Source organism: Sabethes cyaneus, chromosome 3 (genome assembly GCF_943734655.1).
Source record: "Sabethes cyaneus chromosome 3, idSabCyanKW18_F2, whole genome shotgun sequence".
In the NCBI taxonomy this organism is placed as follows: Eukaryota; Metazoa; Arthropoda; class Insecta; order Diptera; family Culicidae; genus Sabethes; species Sabethes cyaneus.
The window spans coordinates 69,520,180-69,533,265 of record NC_071355.1 but is presented as its reverse complement, the minus strand read 5'-3'; the positions used below and the strand labels follow the sequence as shown (position 1 = coordinate 69,533,265).

Genomic DNA, 13,086 nt, shown 5'->3' with positions numbered 1-13,086 from the left:
AATTACTATACTTCGTAAATTATTAGCTATGTTCACCAAAAACCAGCTATTCCTAGAAGAATAAATAATGCAAGTGGCAAGCAAAGAGTGTGGCCTCGCCAGAGGGACTTCCTGCGCTGTTGGAGCCGTCGCGTCGCCGTGTTGGCGAAAGGAGTGTACACACCAGAACCGAACCGAGTAACGCAAACACGGTGCAGTGGGTGATCAGTGTGATTTGTCAGGTTGTTGACCGTGTCATTCAGCAAACAGGTAGAAAGAAAGACACGTAGCAACAACCGAACGTGCATTTTTGACGACATTGTATCTACTACGTTCAAGGTTGTGGTTCGAAAGAAGCCAAATCTAAGCCGGACGTTTTCTACTGATAAGACTTTGGTTTGTATATTATACGAAATTTTTTTGGTGAGTCCTTGAGGTAGCCAGATAAAAAATAAAAAAGAACAATCCCAATTTGTTGTATCGAAATACATTATTAGATAGGGAGCAAGCTTTCTCTCGAATCATATTGCACTGAAAAATTTGCTTGTTACCATTACAAAAATCATCACTTTAAGAAATGGGAAATATTTTTTCCAGACACGATATTTCAGTTCAAATTGGGTCCCAACATATCGATCAACGTTCCATCGCTTCACACCTACGGCGTATTCTTCATAAAAGTAAATACCCTCAGATACGCTGAAAAATACTATCTAATCTGAACCTTTCTGGGTGATGCACCCAGTTTGGTCTGATTGCATGTTTACGATGCTGGCATATTTACGGCATTATTACACCCGTATCATGTTTCCACCAATAGCGTTCGTTGTCGCAAGCCACGAAAGTACCGGCTTATCGGCTTTAAATTGGGGTTTTGACGGGAATGACTTCTCAGCCACCGCGGAGTGAATTTATTGCACTCCCTTGCGTCTCCTGTCAAAACTTTGCATAGTGAAGTGTTGTAATCACCGGCCGTATTATTTCGGCTATTACCATGAGCGCTGTATAGTAACAAAAATGCCCGTATGGTGCGACCCGCTTATCAACTGTCGGTAGCGCGATAAACAATCATCGAAATCGAGTGTGACGCACACGGAAGAAATGCTCCTCGCGGTCATGAGTAATTGATGCCTAAATGACTTGATTTTAAATCCTTGGTTTAGGTCACTAAGCAAGCAAATTTGAATGACATTCCGAATCAACTCACACTTTCCTTTTTGTACGTCACATTTCAGATACTGGATCGCACCGATCGGCAAGGCGATTGGCATCAAAAGTACAGGACCCAAGCCACCAATATCAAACAAAACGCTGGAATGGGCATACAACAGCAACAGCCGGCTGCGGCATAAAACCGTAAGTACTGAAGAGCTGCTCATATGACTTGATACAGTGTAAATTAAATGTCACCTTTCGCAAACATTGAGAGGCTACTTATTCAGGCGGTGCACGACTATAGATTGTAGTTGTTAAAGTACTTATATATACAAAACAATCACCAATTTTACCACAAAGTAAAAGCGAACGACGCGAATGCGTATCCAGTGGAGTGTGATTTGCATGACCTGGTTGGAAATGCAGCTTCGTGTTTTACTACCAGTCAAGTGATATAAAGATTGGCCTTGCATACATGAGATGAGGAGATGTGTCACGAAAACAGTACTGCAGCATTGAAATTCAGTGTCGTGTCATATGTTTATCATTACCAATCAAAGGGTAGTTTTATATTTAACCTGTAAAATGCAATTAAGAGCAACTGTACAGTGCACTAGCGGCATTGCTCATAATTGCAAAAAGTAACAATCGAGGATACTCTATCTTTCAGAACATGTACACATTTATTCTGTAGATTACCGATACGTTCTAGCCGGACAGTGGCATGTTGGCACGAAAAACCGCCATCAAACGCTTGTCGATTGGTTGAGTCTGATAACATTCGTTATGAAAACGGAACCTGCAACTCACAAACGGTTTTAGAATTTCCTGTTATGGATTACATTCCTTCCTTCCAGTCTAAAATTCCAGAAACAATTTATTGGATTCATTCCAAAAAAGCAATTACCCAAAAGCCAGTGGGCTAAAAAAACAGTGAAATTGTCTGACATAATTCTTTTCTCTATATTTGTTTGCTTCGCTACGGGTTTTATTGCTCTCAGCTGGACTAGCTTGCACTCTATCTGCCATGCATACCTCGGGTTGACCTTACGCAGCTATTAACCTGCTACGATAGCTAGCTAGCCAGGCGGTGGATTACGTCATGCGATAGGCTTCTTTCAACGTCATGCCACTTTAGCGCTAATCAAAAATGAATCAGTATTACGCTACGGTTTACGGACGGCGTGCTTTTTTCGGGAATACTCGGAAGAGTATTCACTGTTCATATATTAGGAATGAGCGTTTTTTTTTGCTGATTCGTTCAGATTTTATCGATGAAAAAGTGTACATGCTTTTATTTTTTTGAAACAGTGGTTCTACAATTGGGGAAGGGACGGTAGGGGAAAGTAATGAAGAATTTTTGAAAGTGAGTGAGGGTTATTGCTAGCTACACTTAACAAGTTGTCGTTGAGGCTCCTACCTTTTGTCCAACGCTGGAAGGTGCATAGGTCGAACCAAGATATAATCTGAGACCATGCACCTTCCACCAACGAGATTTCTTTCGATCATGATTAAATCTAAACCAATTTGATGTCTGTGTTAGAGAAGTGCGCAAGTAAAAGTGACAAAATCTCTTCTTCCCAATATAATGTTTTTCGATGCTGGCGATGATTCAAAATGAAGGCTATTCGTGTTTGATTGCATCAATTGCGATCAATGCATGTATGAAAAAGCATGCATGCAAGCAGCATGAATCAGTACTTTTATCGATGAATAGCAACACTGTCCGTCGATATACGCCTTTTAATCTCACGGGTAGTATTGTTGTCCTCTGTTGCCAGTGAGCTGACTGCCTCAAATTCATCCCCGGAGATTACCACGGTACTGCCTAAGGAAAGTGACCAGATTGTTTTGACGTAGGACTACGCCTTACGGCAAGTTTTGAGATAGGGTGTCATTCCAAAAAATCGAAAAATGCGAGCGTCACGAAAAATGAAAGGTTTTGAGCGCTAATAGCTCAGCGGTTTTCCGATCGATGTTCAATATTCTTATACCAATCGATCGGAAAATCTTCTAAGAATTGACCCAAATGAAGAAAAGTATGGATTCTTGATGTTGAACTATTGAAACATTGAAAATAATGAACCTATGTTTTACCAGAATTCTCGCTTCGTGCTTGGGAAGTAAACCAAAACAAGTGACAAAGTTTCCTCATTTCAACAAGAACACCGCGGTTCAACCTAGACCATTTTGATGTCCTTGCTTGGGAAGTACGCCAGAGAGAGTAACAAAGCCCCCTCGTCCCAAAAGATTTCTTACGAACGCGATTAAACCTAGTCCAATTTGATGTCTGTGTTAGGGAAGTGTGCCAGAAAAAATGACACAAGTTCGTTGTCCCAACAGATCGCAAATTCTTTACTGCGAGACGATTAAACCTAGGCGAATTTGATATCTGTGTTGGAAACATGTGCTACAGCTGTAGTGTTCGGTTAAAATATGACTGTATGAATACGCATGCTTGCCGTTTCATTAGAAGTGTAGTGAAAAGATGTGCTGTTGAGAAAATAGGATTGAATTGGTAAAATCCCTTCAACGTGGGGAACCATGGGTAATAAAAACAATCTTTAATTTCTGTAAGGTAGCAGGAAACCAATAGTTTGTGTTCTTGATTTTGTTAAATTGTTTCCAAATGCACATAGAAATAACTCTGAAATCTTTTCAGAATTGAACGTATGCAATGTTACTACTTTGATAAATGTTACATACAACGCGTGTAGCATGCATAGAGTAGGGCGGGGCATAAGTGCGATGTTTGAAGTTGTCATCAATTTTCGCGAGATATAAAGAAGAACAACAACAAAATATATTTTACAGTGATGCAGCAACTCAATGTCTTTACATTCAACTATAAATCATCTGGAATAATAGTGTTATTGAAAATAAATTCTTCATTCTTCTGAACAAGCGCCGATTCGCACTTCTACCCCACTAGCGGGGTAAAAGTTCAATTACCGCGGGGCAAAAGTGCGAAGCTCGAATCCATGAAATTAGCACAGCAGTAGCTAACAAAACCATATTATCGTCAATCTGCAGTATGTTTCGGTAAGGAATATTCTCAATTTACACCTTTCCTATTTTTCGCTGATGTATTGCAACCTCCGACAGATCGAAACTTTCCCAAACGTTTGTTTTATGTTTCATCAGCGGAAAAACATTGTTTTCCTTGGACCAACCTCTGTAGAACACAGTTTTCTGCAGATCTTCCATTTCTAGTATCTGTAATATAGTGCCAAAAGCTGTATATAAGCTATACATTTTTGCCCCGTCCGTGAATCGCACCTTTACTCCGCTAGGCGCTTGACGGGGTTTGATTAAATTATGGAAAAGCGAAACTGTTATTTTCTTGATTCAAATAGAATTTCGTTTCGAAACAAAAATATTTTTAGGTTGTTATAAAAATTTCGTTTGAAACAAACGAATTTTTTCGTTGCGTGATAGAACTAGAACTCCTTTCCCCGAACAACCCCGTTGAGAATCGCGGTTATAACGCTGACGGACGAACAGCGTCGCCCGCAGTACCTTACAAGTCGCAAGGACTTGCATAGTGTCGTCGTCCCGTCAGTAAAATGAGTTAGATTCTCGATCCATGAATCGAACTTTTACCCCGTCAATAAATCGAACTTTTGCCCCGCTAGGCGCTTGACGGGGTTTGATTAAATTATGGAAAAGCAACATATATTTTGTAAATTCTTCTCACCGCAATTTCAAGAGAGATATCTGAGTGATGTAAAACGCTGCTACAATTTGTGAATAAGTAATATCCTCCTGTTGATATCGTATTTGCCGTACAACGAAATATTACATCAAAACCGTTCTAAAATAACTTTTACCCATAACTCAGCAACTATGATTCGTAAACAACAAATGTTTATGATGGATTTAAGCTGTCAAAGTACTCACCCATCCATGCCAATGTAGTCAATTTACTCGGAATCCGCACTGATAAATCATTGAATCGCACTTTTACCCGCATCGTACTTTTACCCCTCCTTACTCTATATGTTGCATATAGCATGTATACATGAAGAATCGAATGATTACAAGCATGAATACGTGCTACTATCAGTACAAAGAGACTTACGTAGTCCTGCGTCACCTATATATGCGGTCGTGTCTTGTACACAGCCCCTCTGATTTTTGGATGAATGCGGGACATAGTGAATGACTTTGCTAAATCGGTTCGGTAGTAAAAATGTGACCATCACCTGCAGAATCCATTAGCGTCGGCTCGGGAGTTGGGGCGGGACTGACGGATTATCCTGAAAGAGCTGTGGTGTGAGTAATTGAGGGGTGCAAGGAAACTGTCAAGACTGTCCGCAAAACGCAGGCCAGACGTTGGAGTTGAGCTCTTGATCACCAATTGAGGTTGAGGGTCATTCGGAAAGCCAAGACTGATCTCAGCATCACGGATTGTGCTTTAGCGAAAAAACTGAATACTGACCGCTGCACAGTGGGGAATCGCTGGCCAGCAGCCAAAAATGAAAGTTCATTTCGACTCTCCCTTGTATTTTTCCTGTGATTCTATACTATTGAAGTGTTCAAATCCAAAATTTTAGATCAATATAACAAAATTTGAATTTTCTATGAATTTTTAAAGTATGCTATCTCAGCATGTTTTAGTGTTTTTTTGAAAAATAACCCAATATTTCAAAACAAGCTAGAGGTCTAACGGTAGCTCGGATTTCAACGGTGTCTAAGGAAAAGTTCTTCGAAAAATAGTGCTGAATAAAGCCCATTAATTGAGTATGCAGTAATTTTATCATAGTATGCCACAATTTTAATTTTCATTAAAAAAGTGCCATATTTTCGCGTAAAACACGCTTAAAAGTTTTGAAGCCAAGGTTCGCCACTATTGACACTACCGGTAAAAGTTAGCGTAAAATATGAGCTTTCAAATGGATATAGTCTCATTTAGCGCAGAGTAGCGCAGAGCACAGATGTTACGCTTGTAAGGCTACTATATCAGAATTCAACAATATAGACAAAATGCAAACACTCAAAGTAAACGTAGGATATCTTAATTATGGGATATCTCCTTTACATGGTTGGATAAGCTGCATCGAATGTATGGTCCATATTGCATATTGACTAGATTTTAAAGGTTGGAGAAAATCTGGGGGATACAGCGATAGTAACGACGGAAATACAGCTTGAAGATCTTATGCCAATCCTGGTATAAGTTCTGAAATCACGGATATAGATATGAATTTAATTAAAAGGTTGAGAAATTTTCTTTAGCAAGTTATTGAACACATTATTTCAGAAAAATTCGAAACTTATTGTTTGTATACCAAAAACCTTTATGTCAGGGTATAGTCCTCATATAATACGTCCACTGCAATGCAAAGAATTTGAATTCGCGGTCATAAATGAATCTAGACAACTATATTGCTGATAGGACGAATGATAGAAGAAGCACAAAAATAAGTTTTTTTTGTTTAATTATATAGTCACTTTAACAACTCGGGTCATTCGTGACTTCCGCGGGGTTGGGAATTGAACCACGGTCCTCGGTGTGAGAGGCATGAATGCTAGCCACTATACCGGTATTGACCCTCATGCCTTATGCTAAAAATAGTCGTAAAAATACAAGACAATATTTTACATGCAAAAATGAGTGTGAAAATACAAATCGTGATAGAATTATTCGTCTTCTTATTTCTCCGGATAAAGCTTATAGCTTCTTCGAAACGGAAAAATGTGATTAGAAAAATCTTTCTGAGAACGCTATATGAGGATGAAATGTGAAACAAGTGATTCTGCAGAAGGAGAAGAAGAAGAAGAAGAAGAAAAAGAAGAAGATGGAGATAAAGAAGATTAAGAAAACTAATAAGGGGAAAAGTTTTGATTTTTGATTAATATTAACTTATATGGATTTTGTGTTGATTATAAAAGCTCATACTTGCTTTGTATTGTTTTATATAATGTTTTATCCTATAAAAATCCATCTGCGATAGTTTTCCAAATGACCCTCATTTCTTATGCGTCATTATACTTAAAAAATACTTGAAAAATAGTTGAAAATTCTCCCTAACACAAAAAATATACGTTCTAATCAGTGGCGACTCGTGGTGGTTTAGCTTACCTGTTCAACCAGCGAAAAATACAAATTATTATGCAGCTTTTTTTTATTATCGAAATTCTATATTTTATTTATAAAACAAACATTAGGGGTATTCACGTAGCGCTTGCTAGGTTGCGTAAACGGTGTATTTCGTGTATACGCTGCCGCAATTCGCATAGCAGTTCCGGTTTCTATGGAAGCGCCAGAGTAACGGCAGTATAAATACGCAATACTCCGTATACGAAATATAACAAGCGGTACGTGAATACCCCTATTATTTAAATAACAACCGAATACGGCGGTTTACTTTACCAGCAAACTCGTCTCAGAATTTTAACTACGAACCTAAGACTTTCCGTTCAATTTACCTATTGAACCAAATTCAAGAATAACCACCACACGCACCACAAGCAATATGCGTAAGTTGTTCAATGCTAAAGATGAACGAGTTAATGAGAAAATTTTTCGAATAATGCATGCCATCCCCTTCGTACCAATACGTTGTTCCTGGTGCTAATCTCTAAAGCAACGTTCAAGCGTCGTATTGAACGTTTTGCTCATTAGCTTCGTGACTAGATACAATGGAATCAAAGCGCAGGCCACAGGGATATGTGGTAGTAAGTTGTTCAATGCTGAAGATGAACGAGTAATGAGACAATAATGCGCGCTTTCGAGTAAAAGCTGTTTCACATTCTCTTTTTATCTCCTTCGTACCCAGAATCAACACCAAGAATAATGTGTTGGTATATGCTTGTGCATTGAGATCAAAGCAACGTTCACACGTCGTGTTGAACGGTTTGCTCAGCAGCTTCGTAAACTAAACTAATAATTTACCGAATTAATCGTATTGCATATGCGTCGGTTCAAACGAAATCATGAACTAGTGATGAAAAAAAATATTGTCGGGTTGAATTTTGTTGCCTGTCCTATGAACAGGTTGAACATGCGGACGAGTCGACACTGCACTATGGTCCAGAAAGCGATTTTAGACGGACAAAAATGATTGCGCCTAAACGGAATATTCTAGCTCAATGAAGTCTTCGGCAACTTTTTGAATGAAAACATGACGCATCTTTTGAAAGGGTCGTCCAATGTTCAGATGATACCGTAACAACAATTCAAGTAATAATTTTTTAAATAAGTTTGTTTTCCATTTTTTAGTTTCAAAACATTAAAGATAGATTAATTTCCCATAACTTTTCTAAACATTTCAAATTTCTAACTCTTACGTATTTTCAGCAGTGGACGTTTGTTTATGGACGACCCGTAAAATCATATTTCCTCTTATAACTCATTTATCTCAACAAATAGCTCAATATGATGTTCTACAAAAATTTGTATACGTAAGAGAAGAATATTTTTGCAGAAGACTGTTTTGCTTTATCTTTATGAGTTAATAAGTTATAGCCGAATTCAGGTTAAAAACAGACCAATTTTACTGAAGCATAACTCAAAAAGCGGCAAACGGATCTTGATGAAACTTTGGCGATTTAATATACACATATGCATAAAGTTTTTAGCTAAAAATGGTGGAGGTGTTATTTTTTTAAAAAAAGATAAAATTCTTTGAATTTTATGATTTAGGGGCATTAGGGGCATAATGAGCACCCTAACTTGTTGGTTGATTTAAGCACCCAAAATGACTGAATTTTTAAAGTCTCGTCATTGCAAAACATACATTCACTATCGATAATCAAAGGTATACGGTTAACAAATTGAAAAATAATTGACATGATGACGAAAATTGCAATTTAAATTCATGCTTCCAAAACTAAAAATCGGGCAGTGTGTGGGGCATAATGAGCACCTTTATAAACACATGCTTGAAGGGTGTATGTGAGTACAACAACCACACACACATACACACACACACTCACACACATGCATAATCACATACATACACACATACATGCACATATACACATACACATACACACCCATACATACACAAACATAAAACGTGTAAAAACGTCGAAAGTTTTATTGACCGCAAGCCGCGTAAAGCCAATTGAGCCGTGGAGGTTGCCTCTAGAGCACACAAGCAATGTTTCGGATGACGCTTAAGCAAGCTGTGTTTTAGTGTTGAAGACATGCTTTTTCGTTTCCCTCTGCCAGGTGGTATACGAGGGTTCTGATTTCACGGGTAGTAATACCGTACCATCGAATCTCCGTATACAAAATATGGACCACCAGCTCTTATTCTACAGCGGGAACTAAAACAGTTTTGAAGGTTTTGAATCAATTTGGTCCACCTCCTGCCCCGAAATTGCCCTTTCGTATGGCCCCACATACCGAGCTAACGTCTGTCGCAGAATGCCTTGGTACTTGGCGACTTGTTTTGTGGATATTGCGTCTCACCTTATAGTGGTCAAGGCCGCTTGCAAGGCCTTTTTTGACCAATTATGTCTTCCGGATTCCCTTGGCATATTCATACCATCACTGTAAACAAGCATTGAAGCGATAAACAAAGAAACTGTCAGGTTAGTTAATGCGACATAGTGCTCGTTTCACCCCACCTAAGGGTGCCCATTTCACCCCCAGTCAAGTAGTTAAAGTAAAAATGGGGTTTTACACTAATTATAGTATAAAATCAAAACTTCAATGAAGGTGAAATTTGAGATACAATGTATAAATCATGTTGCAGTGTGCACTTGATAGATTAAGATATTTATATGATCGTAAAAGCTTATATGGTAGTGCACCAAAATTATAATTTTTTCATCGTCTGAGAACCTAGTTAAGTTTTTTAATATAACTCCGTGTTTTAAAAGTAGAGATCACTCATTTTTTGATAAATTGACACTGTAGTACCTACAGCAGTGTTTCGCCTGCCATATGATGTTACAAAATGCGTGCTTTCGTAGAAAAGAGGGGTGCCCATTTCGCCCCGTGTGCTCATTATGCCCCTAATCCCCCTACTATAGCTAAAATTGTCGTTTTCTTCATAGATTCACATTCAAGTAATCAAGTATGCGACCACGGAATACTATACTCAACAAATATACTGGCAATAACCATGGTTGATACTAAAATAGTGAATGCATTCAAAGAGTTACATTCGCAATCTTGTTTTTAAGCGAAAAAACTAAAAGAATGTTTAATAATAACCTTGAATTAAACGATTTTTACGATCCCTTTAGATACTAACACGGACTTTTACTGTTATACGCGTATATTCGCAATATGTTTTGAATGTTTTTTGAAAATATTTTATAGACTAAAAATAACTGCGATGTGAAAAACGACGAAGATGAAGCAGAGCTGCGGAAAACTTATGATTTGCGCGTAATCGAACTACTTACGAAGGAAATTCCACTAATTGTTATACTTTTCGGGAAATTTATCTTTGAAATTCAAGAAGAATTCTATTATGATTTTTAAATCCATTTAAAACTATAAAATTAACAATGGAAATAAATCGGGATTTTTTTTTTCTTTATTTTCAATCTTAGTATTCCACTGAAACGCTCAAAAAACTTCAGTTTCAAAATTTCAACATTTATTAAATATACACCACGTTGATTTATTTGAGCGAATGCACGAGATGCTAATAATTATTAGCAAACATATAACTAACCCTTCAACGGGTAGACTTCTGTAGATAGTTTTTGCTTTGAGAGTCTTAGAGCCATATATGAAATTTATTCTAATTGGATAACACAATATCTGTGCTGATAATAGATTGACATTTTGGCATCAGCATTGCAACATTCTGACTATGCGTTTAAGAGTTCTTATGTTTTAAAATCAAAAATTCAGGAAAATTGTGACGAAAATAATTGCACGATTTTTGTCAATTTTTACTTTTGAAAACATAGGACATCTAAAACAAAATGTTCGACCTCAAAAATATTCAGTGATGAACTACGCACTGAGTTTTGTAATATTTGGAATAAACAAGGATTGGATATGAAACCCAAAATAAAGATTTTATAATATGCCTTAACTGTTGCTAGTCCAGATTATTACTTTTGCATGAATATCAAATTGACTTTCTTTTGAGTGTGCTTTCTTGAAAAATAGTCATTATCTATCGTTGCCTCTTTAGAAGGTTAAATATGTACAGTTTCGGGAATACACAGAACAATCTATATGTATAGCTCTATGACTGGTATCCTTTGCCTCCGACAGTGCAAATAGTATTTAGATTTCTTAATTATGTAATTGATCAGCGTATATATCATAGTTTTTCTCTCAATGTAGGCATTGATACTAAACGTATCAAATAAACTTCATGAATATTTTTCACAAACAGATTGAAAAGACCGCGATTGTCGTAAGATAAGCGTTCGTATTTGTCTCGATAAAACATAAATAGTAAAGCAACAAGCTTTGTATTATGTTTTAGACATTTTCTAGAAAAATAGTTACACAAAATTATGTTTTAACGCTTTGAAACTGAGCAAGAAACTGTACCTGGGCAGTTAGGGATGGATAAAACGAAAATTTTAGCTATAGTAAATCATAAAGTTTAAAGAATTTTATCTTTTTTTAAAAAAATAACACCTCCACCATTTTTTGCTAAAAACTTTATGCATATGTGTATATTAAATCGCCAAAGTTTCATCAAGATCCGTTTGCCGCTTTTTGAGTTATGCTTCAGTAAAATTGGTCTGTTTTTAACCTGAATTCGGCTATAACTTATTAACTCATAAAGATAAAGCAAAACAGTCTTCTGCAAAAATATTCTTCTCTTACGTATACAAATTTTTGTAGAACATCATATTGAGCTATCTGTTGAGATAAAAGAGTTATAAGAGGAAATATGATTTTACGGGTCGTCCATAAACAAAGGTCCACTGCTGAAAATACGTAAGAGTTAGAAATTTGGAATGTTTAGAAAAGTTACGTGAAATTAATCTATCTTTAATGTTTTGAAACTAAAAAATGGAAAACAAACTTATTTAAAAAATTATTACTTGACTTGTTGTTACGGTATCATCTGAACATTGGACGACCCTTTTAAAAGATGCGTCATGTTTTCATTCAAAAAGTTGCCGAAGACTTCATTGAGCTAGAATATCCCGTTAAGGCGCAATCATTTTTGTCCGTCTAAAATCGCTTTCTGGACCATAGTGCACTGGTTCTAATGCAAAATAAACCTGAAATTCGGGCTCAGCACCCCAAAATTACTTAAGAACCACATATTATCCTTGATTTAAAGAGATTTTTTTGCTTGGCCAGCATTTGTATGGAGTCGCCCCACTGTGCGCTGTACTGTACGACGAATCCATCTCGGAATGGCCACAAGTGTTACCGAAAAGGTGGGGAGCCCAACACAAGCCTCAAACAATAAACAAAGGCTAGAATCCGGTCTCGTGGGCTCTGCGGCCGGGTGGTGATAAAATGCGATGCATGTGTCAGACTCGATAATGAATAAGCTTCAGAGAAGGCCAATTTCAGCCAAACCCAGGGGTGAAAATTCTTCATGCTCTGGCTCGTGGTAGGGTTTGTAGCAGATTCGAGATTGGTTTTGGGGAAGGGTTCGTGATAAAAGGTCATGACTTGGCAAGGGATCTGTTTCATTGGCATTGGCAAAACTATGCTACAATAGACAATGGACTTCAGTTCATCTCAAAAGTGCTGCGTGCACTGCACCAAGTTGTCCCCGGATTCATCCAGTATTGAAGTACTGGAGGATAATGAAGCGAAAGCTGACCATGAAGAGAACAGTCACCAGCGACATTGGTCAGATGAGGAGCTCGAGGTGCCGGCTGGCCGGGGCCGTGGCTGGAGAGGGTGTGCACCGGCCGACGAGCGGTATCAACAGTAGGTTTTTTCATGCAATGTAACATGATTTCCTATGGTTCATCCTTAGAAACTGTTTCGATTAAAAAATTAATCAATGCGGGATACTTTCCGGGACGCTTAGTAATCTGGGACAACCC

The 13,086-nt window shown here is 37.7% G+C and overlaps 1 protein-coding gene across 1 annotated transcript in view; it reads left to right on the top strand.

The window, feature by feature from the left end:
• Positions 1 to 13,086, top strand: part of LOC128739194 (ceramide synthase 6) — a 36,614-nt gene that overhangs the window by 5,716 nt on the left and 17,812 nt on the right. Inside the window, exon 2 of the mRNA XM_053834630.1 lies at positions 1,215 to 1,335. Within this exon, the coding sequence (XP_053690605.1) occupies positions 1,215 to 1,335 (121 nt within the window). The remainder of the gene's footprint in view (positions 1 to 1,214; positions 1,336 to 13,086) is intronic.